Source organism: Galeopterus variegatus, unplaced genomic scaffold (genome assembly GCF_000696425.1).
Source record: "Galeopterus variegatus unplaced genomic scaffold, G_variegatus-3.0.2 Scaffold2944, whole genome shotgun sequence".
NCBI classification, from domain to species: domain Eukaryota; kingdom Metazoa; phylum Chordata; class Mammalia; order Dermoptera; family Cynocephalidae; genus Galeopterus; species Galeopterus variegatus.
In genome coordinates this window covers 33,927-48,936 of record NW_007729055.1, presented here as the reverse complement: position 1 = coordinate 48,936, position 15,010 = coordinate 33,927, and the positions used below count along the sequence as shown (strand labels likewise).

Below are 15,010 nucleotides of genomic sequence, written 5' to 3'. Positions count from 1 at the left end.
TGGCTGTGCTTCTTGATCCATTCTGCCCTAGATTCGTTCCAATCTAAAAGCACATGTTGCTCAAAAGAAAGAGCACAGAGTTTAAATAGATCTGGAGTTAAGTCACTCACTTACAGAGATACGCTGGGCAAATTACTTAGCCTTTCTGAGCCTGTTTCTACATTTTTGAATGAGGATGATAATATTAACCAACAGTGCTGCTAGGAGGACAAAATGAGATGATGTATATAAAGCAGCTAGTATCAAGCCTGGCACAGCGCAAGCACTCAGTGAATGGTGGATGTGATCAGCATGAAACGTTTCACCTCACGAAAAGCAACTGGTCCCTTAGGAGGACAAAATGAGATGATGTATATAAAGCAGCTAGTATCAAGCCTGGCACAGCGCAAGTACTCAGTGAATGGTGGATGTGATCAGCATGAAACGTTTCACCTCACGAAAAGCAACTGGTCCCCCAAATGAGTACATACGAGTAAGGAGCTTGGCCAGTGTACAAGGTCATGGGATTGGAAAACGGTGCATGTGAGAGGTGCTGAGAGCTCAGCGGACACATGCCATTTAGGGTGCCCATCTTAGTCTGCTCACGCTGCCACAACAAAAAATAATGGACTGCATGGCTTAAACAACAGAAACAACAGACATTTATTTTCTCATGGTTCTGGAGGCTGGAAGTCCAAGATCAGGGTGCCTGCATGGTCGGGTTCTAGTTAGGGCCCTCATATGGCACATGGAGAAAGAGAGCAAGCTCTCTGGTATCTCTTCTTAAAAGGGCACTAATCCTATCATGAGGGCCCCACCCTCATGACCTCATCTAACCCTAATTGCCTCCCAAAGGCCCCATCTCCAGATACCATCCCCTTGGGTGTTTCGGTTTCAACATATGAATTTGGGGAGACATACATTCAGTCCGTAACAGTGCCACTCACTGGCAACAATACAGAAATCACAAAGGCAAAATTGTTTTGTTTTGCTTTTTTGATTAATATTCCCTCCACTTGGGGGAAAGCATTTTGACAGCTACAGGCATAGAAAAAGAACTCATCCTGAAGATGGCGTTCCTTACATTGTGCAAAAGAAGAAAACTGACCTTCATACATGAGCTTGTATCTGCAGAGCAGGATGAGATTGGAGCTGTGCACCAGATGAACAAGTAATTTCATAATTTTACATTTTTACATCCAAGCTAAATAATGCTCTTGGCCAAGCAATCTCAGTCAGTTTATCTTCTGGCACCAATTTTTTAAAGCAAATACCTCAACATAAATAAAATAATAAATAGAAAGACTACACTAATGGAGGTTTTAAGTAGTTAGAGTCATTTAACTGGGGGCATGGATGAGGGCAGGAAAAATATCCTCAAGATTGTTAATGGAGAGAGACAGAAAGGGAGAAGAGGAAGGCTCTGAATAAAATTAGTTCATCCTGGGTCAGATTTTCACTCACTCAGCATGACCATGCCACAGTGTTTTTTTTTAATCTTAGAAAAGTGCATTAAAGCAACAGTATAACTGAGATACATCCAAAATGTCGATTAAAACCAGGCTCTTTGGAGAAGCAATTGCTACACTGCTTGGCAGGACCCCTGGAGCATACATAAGACTTGATGCCACCATGCAGAGAAGATGGTCAGCAACAATAGCTGGTTTTTAGAAGAGCAAAGTTAAGAAACAATACTCAGGGTGTGCCACACTGGGTCAAACCGTAGCACAATTTGCTTCTTTTTGAACCAACAAATCAACTTAATCCACCTCTGAAGTGTATTATCCATGGTTTCTCTGCATAAGTCTCTGTCTTGCTACCCTGAAAGGCCTGAATTTTTACAGCCAGCACCTGTTTAATGACAGCACTTTGGCCACCTGATCACTTTTCCATGATCTCCTTACCTCCCTTCTCCAACCTAATTTTTTCCTTTTCCTTTTCCTTTTTCTTTTTCTTTCTTTTTTTTTTTTTTTTTGAGATTCATCCAAACTAAACAGGTACAAATACTGGGGTATTTCAAAAGGTTCATGGAAAGATTTATATTGTCTTTTAATTCTACTTTTCCACGAACCTTTTGAAATACCTCCATATAACATGCCATGGTTTTTTGTATAACGGTGAGATTTAAAGAGACAATTTAAGCATCAGAGGGGGGTTTTATTTTAAACAATTCTTTATGTCATCCAGTAAGTTCTCATCTTAGTTGGCTACAGCAGCTTATTGACCTTCCTCGGAGGCCATCAGAGTGAGTCCTTTTCAACTTGGATTGATTCATTTGTATGACAAGTAATTAATTGTACCTTTAGGCATAAGTTGGACATGGGCACTCAGCAGCAGCCTTCATATAACCTTAGTACAGAGTTAATCTATCTTCATTTAGGTGACAAGACTACTTTATCTTACTGTGTTTCTTCTCTGCTGAAGTATTTATTAAAATACTTTTCAAGACTTTTAGATCAAAATGGCAATTTGAATATATGTATTCACCTGACTGCAGGATCAAGGGAGACTTTTCAACCTTGAGCTACCTACTGGCAGCATGAGTGTAGGTGATAGAACATCGCAGGTCCAGCTTACACAAGTAAGCTTGCACAAATGTGTAAATAGGCACACTCTCAATATTGCAGCATCTTTCTCAATCCTCTCTCACTTCAGCTTCTTCTTATCACCATAACAGCCTATATTTCAAAATGAACAGGACAGGGTAATATCAAGAGAACAGAAAGGGGAATTTGTGGTGGTTGCCTTTGGGGCTCTCTCATTGTTCTCTCATCCAGTGACTTTATCTTTCTCATGGGGCCCTTGGATTCTAGTGGCATAAAGTCCTAGCCAGTCATGCAATGAGTAGAGCACAGAGCTGGATCCTTAGCAGCACCCTTGGGAAGGGAGCCGAGTTCAGAGCCCAAGAAAAAAGGAAACCCACAACGACGCCTATACTTAGCTTCCACAAAACATGAATGACCCTACTAGGCCAAGAGAGGGGTTGCTATTTGTTTCACTATTGTTCCAAAACAAACCATTCTAAAACATAGTGACGTAAACCCTAATTTGCTATTTTTTCTCACATTTCGATGGGTTGACTGCGCTCAGCTGGCTGCTTCTCATTTGGGGTCTCTCATGAAGTTGCAGTCAGATGGAGGCTGGGGCTGGAGTCATTGGAAGGTTAATTGGGCTAAACATCCAAGAGGGCTTCTACACTTTCCTGTCTGTCCTTTAGTGTTCCTCCACATGGCCTCTCTCTACAGTAGAGTCGCCTGGACTTCTTACATGAAGGCTCAGGGCACCAAAAAGAGGAAACAGAAATTGTTCTACACTTTCCTGTCTGTCCTTTAGTGTTCCTCCACATGGCCTCTCTCTACAGTAGAGTCACCTGGACTTCTTACATGAAGGCTCAGGGCACCAAAAAGAGGAAACAGAAATTTCCAGACCTCTTAGAGTCATTCTCAAAGCTAGCACAACATCACTTCTATCATATTCCATTATTCAGAGTTATCACAAGCCAACTCAGATTCAAGGGAGTAGAGGCATAAACTCCTCCTCACCATGGGGGAGTGTCACGTGCATACAGGAGGGAAGGAATTGATGGCAGCCATCTTTGTAAGTTGCCTCCTCCACAAACAGGAAGTAAGAATTCTATGGAACAGAAGAAATTCTCTCTGTCCAGATGGCCTTAAGACAGCTCTCCTCCCTGCTACTCTTGGGTGGTCCAGTGACTGAATCTGCAAAGTAAAATTTGAGAAAATATTATATAAAATATTGGAGGAAAAAAATAATAAACCCACACCACTATTAAACTTCAATAGATCAAGCAGAAAAAAATAAATAAATAAAAGGTATTGAGGCTTTAACAAATCTAATCAAAAATGATGATGAATGGATAGTTATTTAACAGCTCCCTTGAAATAGAGAATTCACATTATTTTTTAAATTCGTAAAAATTGACTATAACTTAGGCCACAAAGTAAACCTGAAAAAAAGAGAAAGTATAATTTTTACAGTCCACATTTTCCCACCATACCACAAAAAGAAAAGAAAAAGATGGAATTTAGCAATAAGGGATTAAACTTTTGTTTTAAAAAAACATTTAGAAGTTTTAAAACACTCTCATAAATTACTGTTGGGTCCAAGAGGAAATCAAAACTGCAATTTACCGGGATTCTAAAAAATAATGACAACTGGAACACTACAATAAAAACTTGTGGGATTTGGAAAAATTATAGCCTTAAATTCTTTCATTATTAAACAAGAAAAGAATGAAAACAAATGAGGTAAGCATCAGTTAAAACTTAGAAAAGAATATTAAGTAAATCTGCACAAAGTAGAAACAAGGAATCTGTGAATTAAGAACAAATTAATGAAAACAAAGCAAAATCCATAGAACTGAGAAATAAATCTTTAAAAATTTATTTGGAAATACCAATATCATTAATGACTCTGAAGGATAAATTTTTTTAAAAGTCAGAACATGTAAAAAATGTATATTAGGAATGACAAAAAGGTATCACCACAAATAAGGAGATTTTTTTTACCTGTAAGAATTTCCTGTATACAAAGTACAAATCTATGCAAATGCTTTAAAAGTCTTGATGAGATGGATTATTTTCTAAGAAAGGATAAATTATAGGAATGGACTCAAGAAGAGATACTGAATAGGTCAGTACCTGTGGCAAAAACTTTTAAAGGTATCAAAGAACTGCACTCTACAAAAACAGCATATTCAGAAAGTTTTGGAGAGAATTCTCTCATGCTTTCAATGGACTAGTAATTCTTATGCTATTTCAGAAATACAGAACATATAAGAAGATGAAAATCTTCCTAATTTATTTTGTGTAGTTAACATAACTTTGATGACCAAATAGCACACAACAAAAGAAAAATGGCCAATCTCACCTATGAAATTTAAAGCAAAAAGCCTAAATCAAAGATTGACAGTTGATTCCAGAACCCCTCCAAAGTTTATTTAAGAAATGTACAGATAATTTTTATCAGAAAAAAATATATATAAAATGTATTACATCAGTAGGTCAAAATAGAGAAACAATACAATAATCTGTATTGATACCAAAAAGATATTTGATAAATTTAAAAATATTACTTTTTAAAACTATGAACTATGAATAGGAAATTATTCCTTAATATGAATAAAAATATCTGTCAATAGGTTATTTGATATTTTAACAAGTAAGGATATCTAAACTGCTCTGTGAACTACTAAACACATTTCCATAAAAGACTAACACCTGACATCTGTTAACAATATTTTAGACATTTTAACCTATGTAGTAAGACAAGAAAAGTAATGAGGTAAGCATTAACATTAGAAATGAAAAGACTAAATTATCTTAACAGAAAAACTATAAGAGAATTCAGTAAAATATTCAGATACAAAATAAATACAAGGGTACTTCAAAAAGTTTATGAAAATATTCATATTATCTTTTAATTCTATTTTGCCATGAACTTTTTGAGGTACCCTTGTATTCTAAGACTGGAATACTAAAATAGAGAAAAATTAAACTTTACAATAGCAACAATAAAAGGAATCTAGGGATTAATAATTAAAAGTAGGCTAGACCTTATAAAGAAAACCATCAATCTTTCTTTGAATGTCCTATTTATGGATGAGAAAACATAACAGCATAAAAGCTCATTTTCCCCAACTTAATTTATGAATTGCATTATTCTAAATAATCAAAGTAGAAGAATGAACAGGTGAATATAGTGCAGATAATCTTAAAAGGAAAAATTATAAAGGTATACTTATAGTACCGATATTAAAATACTTGTATATTGTGAAAGTATAATCATTGAAACTCTGCTGCTATTGATATAGACAAATACATCAGAGAAATGGAACAAAGATTCTAGAAATAAATGAAAGAACTAATGAGAATTTGCTATGTAATAAGGCTGGCATTAAATCAGTTGAAAAACAGACTCTTTGGATTGATATAATCAGCCACCCACATAAAAATATTTAACTTCTGTACATCAAAAAATACCATAAGCAAAATTAAAAGGCAAATTACAAACGAAAGAAAAAATAGCTTACATAACCAAGGTTTCACCACTACTCTATAAAGAGCTCTTACAAATCCATAAGAAAAGATTAAAACCTCAGTAGAGAAGTGGGCAAGATACATGAAACAGGCAAGTGGTTAAAGGTGAAATACAAAGAACTAATATAAATATATTTAGGCTGGCCCGGTGGCGCACTGCTACAGTGCGCCGCTTGGGAGCGTGGCGGCGCTCCCGCTGAGGGTTCGGATCCCACATACAGACCGGTTCCCACTCACTGGCTGAGCGAGGGGTGGGCGCAGCACCGAGGGTTGCAATCCCATTGCCAGTCCTGGTCCGGTACGGGCGCGACACTGAGGGTTGCGGTCCGTTGCCGGACACGAAAAAAGACAAAAAAAAATATATATATATATATATATTTATTTGGTCCGGTATGGGCGCGACACTGAGGGTTGCGGTCCGTTGCCGGACACGAAAAAAGACAAAAAAAAAAAAATATATATATATATATATATATTTATTTATTTATTTATTTAATCTCATAAGTAAAAAAACAACGATACAATTCCTTCTGACAGATTGGCAAAATTTTTAATTATGTCTGTAATTGAAAGTGTAGGGAAATAGAAATTCTGATAAAATAGTATTGGGACTGCAAATGAGTAGCACTGTTTCAGAAGATAATTTGACAATATATTATCAAAAACTGTTGAAATGTATATAAACTTTGTCCAGCAATTCTACTTTAAACAATTTATTTATGGGTTGTTTTATCACAGCACTGTTTATAATAGAAACAAATAATATAGACTCTTAATTTTTTTCATAATAAAGAACTTAATAACTGCATTTGGTGCTTTGGTGTAATGGAAGATTATACAACTATTGAAAATGACAGAGAGAAATGATCACAATATATTATTTTTAAACTTTTATTGAGGATGACACTATTTTTGTAAATATATGTGCTAGTACATATGCATATGTATTTTGAAAAGATATACACAAAATGTTAATTCTGAGTGCTGTCATTTAAAATTCTTATCTATTCCTCTTTTTCTTCCTTTTTTTGAGTATTTTCCAAAATTTTCATAAAGGAAAACATAGAACTTTGTAATCAGATGAAAGAAGGGGGATTTTATTGTTAAGTAAGTCGTATCTCAGTAGTAATTCTTGACAAACCTTATGTTTACACGTGTCCCACTAAAGATATGCCATTTTTATTTCTGCCCTTTTCTTCATTTTTCTAGTTTCCTCATGTTACCAAATATTTCCTTTGTGCTTTCATCTTACCCTCAGTTTTGGCATCCAAAGAAGTTATTATGGAGAGCGTGCCAGTGCATGTGTCAGCAAAATGAATCAAATAACTAGAAGGGTTGACCTTGGATCCTTTTCCACGAACAGCACATAAAAGGTGGACTATTACACGAGATTTATAAACACAGCAAGTTTGAGGTTGAGAAAGGGAAGTCAAGAAGGATCCTAGCATCACCACTCATGACACGCCCTTCTCTTTGCCCTTCTCTTTGCCCTCGGCTCCAGCCTTGGGGGATGGGAAGGAAGCCGGACAGGTGTCTGTGCCATTTTGTCTCTGTCACAGAATTGGGCCTTTGAAATGAATGCTATCAAAAGAGAAGCCAGAGTGTGGTGGCTCCATTTCAAATGATGGACCAAAGCTGAAGTGTAAGGTTCAAAGAAAGAAAACTAAGTGGGGTAGCAGAGAGAAATGCATGGGGAGCAGGGGCCAGTTTGTGCTGAGGAGCTTGGATATTATCCTATGGAAGATGAGGAGTTGTTCAGGGGTTTCAGCAGGAAAGATAACATTGTGTCAATTTTAATGTACACATTGAATATATATGGTATATGTACATTTTGTATATACCTCTATATATACATGTGCATACATACATGTATATATGTGTATTACATACACATTTTTATTGGTATGTGTGTATGTGTACATAAATTTTATATGGAAATCAAAATATTAATGTAAAAGAGAAAGGCCAAAGGTAGGAAGACCAGTTACCCGGTGGCCCAAGTTATAGAGGGTGAGCAACAGCGAGAGTGGGGAAGAGTGAATGGGTATGAAAAATCGTTAGGAGATAGAGTCAGAACTTTCTCTGCTTCTCCCTGGCTGTGGCAGAAGGCGGCAGTGCCCCCAGTTCCCATTCGCATTCGCTCTATTCAAAGGATCGTTCCAAACCGATTGCATGTCACTCTGTCGTCATGAGAATCTGATTGGCCTAGCTCAGGTTAGGTGTACATCTCTGGTCCGATGAACTATGACCAAGGTCAGGATCGCAGATCACAAATATGGTTGCTGGGTTCCATCTCTCTGTGGGATCATTTGACTACTGTCTGTCTCCACCTCTAGACTATACTCTTCTTGAAGGCAGGGGCCTCAGCACTCACTCAACACCATCTGCAGCATCTTATGAGGTATCCAGGACATAATCAACACTCAAAACACATTTGTCAAAAGGATGCGTGCACAAATGAATTGACAAACGAAGAGAATCATAGAAGGCACTATTAAGTCATCCAGTCTAGCCCTCCATCCATTCATTGCTCATATGTCTAATTCATCAGTAGAGCACCAACTTCAGCAGGATTACATCAATTGCCTTCAGTACGCTAGCGAGCTTCTGTGGTCTAGCCTGAGAACCACCCCCCGTTTACAAGAGTGATTTAAGTTAGGAATTACCCTCCTAATTCCAAACAACTGACTTCCAAACAAACTTTGGAAACCTAATCCATTTGTAAGTTGAGAAATATCTAGAGCCCTCCAAACAAGACAATCAATGGGAGAACTATGCCAGAGAGAAAACGTATTTGTCAGAGGAAACTTGGCATATACGTTATAGTTTTTCCATCTGATTATTTTAATACTCTTCCTGTGAAATCCAATTTCCTTAGATGACCTCTCTTCATAGGAAACTATTTGGTTTAATCTGTGGGAGCCGTGGCATATTTTTAACCATCTCCAAAGGCCAGCTCTGTCTCCACTGAGCGTGCCTGATACCCAAACAGATGTTTCATAACACTCAGCACACATGAGCTCACCACTGGCAAGTCATCTGCACACGATCAGCCCACACCTCTTCTCACATCTCCCCTGCCACCCCTCAAAACCAAATTCAGGATTTGCAGAAAAGCTTGAGCAGAAGGGAGAGCCTCCCATTTTGAATTTTCAATTTATTAATATTTTTAAGAATCTAAACTGGAAAATACACAATACTAAGAGTTAGCCAAACTAAGTAGTATAAAAAGATGTGCAAACGGGCTGCCCCCAAAATTCAGATTAAAGTATCCAAGTAAAGAGTTCCAAAGCAACACAAATTTTGATGGAATCATAAAGTACTAGGGCTGAACTGCCCTTAGACATCTCTAACTAGTGCAAAATGTCATTGTACAGATGACAAAGCTAAGGCCCATAGAGAGAAAGGAACTTGCCCCCCAGTTTCACGAGGAGAGAGTTCCTGGCAAAACCAGAGGTAGAACTGTGCCTCCTGGACACAATCCACAAGGCAGACCACAGCCCCACATGCCAGTTTCCCGACTCTACTACTAGGATCAGCAGCGTCTGCAGTTCAAACCTGGGAAAAGGCCAGAACTTTGTCAACAAGATCTTTCATTCTGACCACACCCTAATCATTTCAGAGTGTGTCGCCACCAATTTGAACAAAGGGTTGGGTTGAGGAACGATTTCCTTTAATCTATTAATAGTAACCCAAGAAGTATTTCAAAGGTAACGTGTTAACATTTTGAGTGTAGAAACCAAGGAGTTCTTGCCACCCCTCCCCCAAAAGCCTAGAAGACGTCCAAAGAGGCCATAAGGAGGTGACTAAGGAGCCCTAAACTCACAGCCATGCAAACAGACCCTTGACCTTCTGAGAATCTCAACTTGTGGGGAAAATCTGAGCTTTCTAAGAAGTCCTGCTCCACCTCAGAGACCCTCAGGTATACGAGGAGTCTTCCAAAAGTTCATGGAAAGATTTACATTATCTTTTCATTCTATTTTTCCACAAACTTTTTGAAGTACCCTCGTATGAGCAATACTTTTGGGACGCCAACATGAACTTGAATGTTGAGATCTTTATAGCAGCACTAGGTTCAAAAGGGGAAGACTCTGACACTGCCTCAGAAATGCTCACTAACCTGTTGAGGAGCAGCGTTTACACTGGGAAACATTCAGAGACAAGTACTGCGTGGCATTGAATAAATATTCATGGAGGGCTCAGGATGGTCCAGGCTGACATCTTCCAATAAAAGAGTAAGAAATTCACTGAAAGATGTAAGCAAGGACCAAATCTCAAAGTACTGCATATGCCTTTGGAGGTGTTTGAATTCTATTTTAAAGGTGAGGGGGAGCCATTGAAGAATTCTGAGCTAGAGAGTGAATTGATCAGACTTATGTTTTGAAAAAATCTCTTGATGGCTGTCAAGAGCTGATGGATTATGGCCAAGTACTACACTGTGTGATACCATTTACAAGTCCTTCAAGAAATTGTTTGCATGTTGGGTCTATATTCAGGATAATACAGTAAAAAGAGGATGAATTCCTAAGGCAAGCAGAACTAGGCTTTAATCCTACTCTACCACTTACTGGCTGCGCTTCCCTGGGCAAGTTAATTAAATAGGTCTGAGGCCTCAGTTTCCTTTCTGTACAATGAAGATAATGGTACTTAGCTCATAGGATTTTGATAATAAATGAAGAAGATGATGTGCCTAAACATTTCTAATAATCCTCCCAACACAATCGGACACAGCAAGGTCAAAATGACATTTTCAATCCTAAAAGAAAAGCTGGCTAGCATCCCGCTAAGTCACCACTTAGCAGGAAATACCACTGCATTTTCTTCTTAGAATTTAATCAGAGTATTTTGTTGCTAAAGTGTAAAAATAATTGGCAAACTTTGTAAATGAAGAAGCCGAGGTAAACTGAGGTCAAAGCCAAATCTTGGGCTGAATCAAACCACCCAAAAACAATACTGTAGAGAATTAAACTGGTTACAAAGACCAGTGTTATGAAAAAAAGAGCTCCAATAGTCCTAGCAACCTTTTAAGCAAACACTGGTGCAGATTTGCTGGCATATATGACACTGAGAACATCTGGCCTTTCTATTATCCTCTCGCAAGCAAAAAAAATGATGTCGTGTAAACTGATCTTTAGGCCAATTATATGGTTTAAGTGCTATGGTGTTTGTGTTGGCATCTCTGGCTCCAGGTTTTAAGAACTTAATTTGTGGCCACACCCCTCTTATGAAGACCATGCATCTTACTGTAAATTACCCCAGGGATTCATATTTGCTGAGTCTGCACCTTTTTTAGGAAGATAAGTACATGTAACTGCATCATCAACCAACTCTGTGTGCTAGGCCCTGTGGGAGGTCCTATCAGAGGTAACAAAAGGGTAGGCTCTGGGGGCTGCTTTGGTCACACCAAAGCTGCATTTTTTTCTTATTTACCGATTCTATCCTAAAAGCCAGGTGTGGAGTATAGAAGCTCTAGTCTGCAGCTTACTCAACATGGACTCAGAACACCTGATACTACCTCCTACTGGCCTTTCTACCATTAGAAAGGCCATTATTCACGAGGTCATTATTGTGTCTGAGCAACTGTTTATCTGACTACAGAGAGACAGCTTCAGACTCAACTTCATTTACCAAACATGATATGCCTGGCACAGTTCAGAGTCCTTCACCATCCCTGGTGAAGTGAATCCTCATAATGTCTGTAATTGGCAGGTGGTGTGATCACTCCTGCCCCACGTCACACTGTGGGTGTCCCCCAGTGGGGCAAGGCAGAGGCTGTGAGCTTGTCCCTTTCCCTCTAGCTGCTTAGGAGAGCACTGGGCTTTGGTGCTCAGCTCTAATATACTGGGGGTCTGTGATGAAACAAAGCCCAGTGCTCTGGCCCAGGTGACTGTGAGAGCACCCCTTGATGTTACTGACCATAGGAAGGGGACTCCTTGCCTCTCCCTCTACCCACCCTACCCCCATCCCTCTGCTGCTCTGGCCAAGATGCAGCGTCAGCAGCTAGAGGGGTGACCTAGGGAGTGCTTTCTCCACACCTCACTCCCCGCCTTCATCCCATCTCCAGCCGACAAATGTGAGATCATCTTTTATTCTGTGGATCCTTCCAGACCTTCTTGAAAACATCTGGGAATCGTAATATGGGTTATGAACAGAAGTATGGGTAGAAGGGGCTCCTGATTTTGTCTCTGGGTGAGACAGCCTCTGGTGAAAATAATGGAGTCACAATTGCATGAAGTAAGTAAATAGGCTTCTGGATTAATTAGCCCCCTGTCTTCCCCAGCCCAGTGGCCAGCGCCACAGATCTGAGCCAGATGGGGACTCGACCCCAGGCACCAGCAGCTTTTTCCCCAGGATCAGAATTTTCCTTCATCTTTAAAGGAAATGAATCTCCTGAGCCTCCTGGTCTGACTTAGCATGTCTAAGAACGAAGGTCAGAATAGGTAGTACAGTAAATCCCACCTCTGAGTTGTCATTACAGGAACTTATCACAGATGGTAATCATTAGGGCCTTCACATCTTGAAGGAGAGAGCCTTATCCAGAATCATAAATAAACTGTAACCAAGGCTTACATTTATAAAGCTGTAAAAAAGGGCTGCTTGGACAACCAGGAACTTACAATACATACTGGGTTACAAAATCAACTAGTGCCTGAAAGCTTGAACACAAGCTGGGAGTTCTGGTCAATGCAATGAGAAGATGGTCACTTATTGCTGCAGTTATTGGACTCCAAATCAGAACCTGATAAGGTCAGGTACTGGTTTAATCTCACAAAATGCAAGTGCAGGGGAGCTGGGGCGCTGCCATCTAAATGTGGCATTGCCCTTGCTAAACCAATTACCATCCAGCCAGGCTTGGCCCTTCCTCGCCAAGATTCTTTCTGGCTAATGCTATGTCTTGTAAGTGAATTTTCAGTTCATTGCTAATGTTGCCCAAGCCCCTACTTTTCCTAAGTCACTTCAAACAACCCCATTTTGACAGAGTCTCCCTACCATGCAGAATACCCCATGAGGCTCTGGACAGGGAGGCAAGGCATTTACAGGTAAAACGGTGCAGGATGCGGGCTGCAGTGCTTGGCATAGATGGGAACTAGAGGAGAACTAAGGAAGCAAAGGGTAAGTGGAGGCTGGAGTCACTAGGGAAAATGTGACTTGATTTATGGTTTGGAGCAGGAGCATGGTGTGCACAGATGAGGGCAGGTTTGCTCAGCCCCATCGTGTCCAACAAGCATGCAGCATGTCCCTGCTGTGACTAGTCCTGAGACAAATCTCAAATAACACACCATATTTCCCTCTTGTCTTAGAGCTAATTGGTGCTAAAGTTCCACAGCCTCACCCTCTCCATTGCCCTCAGGCTCTTCCCCAAAAGGCCTGGAAAGGGAAAGTCTGGGTTCTCTGGACACGCCCCATTCGGGCCGGACACCACAGCATGAGCGCCCACCCTGGAGTGTGAGACCAAGAACAATCCCACAGCAGCCAGGCCCAGAGCAGCGCTGTGTCCCTAACGGTTAAACCGAGCAGGAGAGGGAGAAAGGGAAAGGCAGCATCAGAGAGGTGGGTCCCACTTCCCGTCAGGCTCTGTGGCAGGAAGGGTTCTGCAGGCAGCTGGGACACACAATAGAGGGAGGTCAGGAGCCCACAAGGGTGGCCGCTACCCTGCCCGTGCAAGGGGAGAGGTCTTACTGGAAAAGTGAAGGGGGTTCACACGCCAGGAGAGCCCCTGTGCTCCCCTCCCTTGCAGAGCTCGGTGTTGGATGTTGGCTTCTGAGTGCCTGCTGACACGACGGGTATCTCTTGGGGGCAGGGAGGGCAGGGCTGCTTAGGGCTGGCTTTGGACTCTGGACTTCCAAGAAGGTGCTGTCAGAGTACCAGGTGTCTGCTCTGCATTGTCAGGTCAAGTCTCCAGGAAGGTTAGGAAAAAAGAAGAATTCAGGGTAGATGCATTCTTGGCTATAAAATGTCCCCAGGTTGTGTTTCTTAAGAACCTAAGGGTGCCTGGACAGGTGAGGTGGCATCTAGAAGAAGAGGGACTCCCACAGCCAGAACAAGGCGGGACAGATTGTTTATGACAGAGCTTTGGGGGAGCAGGGGCATGCAGGGGGAAGCTGTATCTATTTTTGCCTTTTCTCATCTAGGGAGAGCTTCCTCCGTAATTCATTTCCCAGCCCCAGTGGCTGAGGTGGAAAGAGGGGCACAAGGGAGACAAATGCATGGGGGCCTCTGAGGATCGCCCCAATTTCCACATCCGTGATGACTCAGATCACAGATTAATTCCCCACCCTTGAATTACAACATCTTGTTGTAGCCTTTTGCTGCCTCCAGGAGTGTAATTGAAATGAATTGAAACAACTTACTTTGTTTCTAATATTTGGGACCCCTCCAAAGAAGGCAATGCAGTATAGCAGGAAGAATAGAGGTCCTGAAGTCTATTTGGGGTTAGAATGACTAACCCCACCTCTTCCTAGTTGTGTGACCTTGGGAAAGTGACTTCACTTTTCTGATCCTCGATTTCCCCACCTATGAAATGGAACACCTGATAATAATATTACCTGTCTGGCAAGGCTGTTGAGGAGATTAAATTCGAGACCTGTGTACCTGGCTGGAACTGCGCGTCCAATTAAGGTCAGTTCCCTTCCCTTCCTCTCCCTCGAGAGAATTGTTAAATGAATGTTAACAAACTGTTTTGCGACACAGCCAGCCCAGGACAAGGAAACAGGGAGCTAATTTGTTGTCGGGTATGCCAGTGGAGCATTGTCACCAACAGCATGTCCACTTTCCGTGACACTCTTTGAAGCCACCCACCACACTCCCCACCTGCTCAGTTGCACAGCCATCACTCACATCTCCTCTGATTCTCTTCCAGGGGCGCTGTATCAACTTCACCAGAGTCAAGAACAACCAGCCGGCCAAGTACCCCCTCAACAACGCCTACCACACCACCTCGCCACCTCCTGCCCCCATCTACACCCCCCCAC

The 15,010-nt window shown here is 40.9% G+C and overlaps 1 protein-coding gene across 1 annotated transcript in view; it reads left to right on the top strand.

Moving 5' to 3' along the window:
- ANTXR1 (anthrax toxin receptor 1) overlaps positions 1 to 15,010 on the top strand; it is a gene marked incomplete at both ends in the record, with an annotated part of 224,880 nt that overhangs the window by 207,225 nt on the left and 2,645 nt on the right. The window contains one exon of the mRNA XM_008583503.1: positions 14,899 to 14,988. Within this exon, the coding sequence (XP_008581725.1) occupies positions 14,899 to 14,988 (90 nt within the window). The remainder of the gene's footprint in view (positions 1 to 14,898; positions 14,989 to 15,010) is intronic.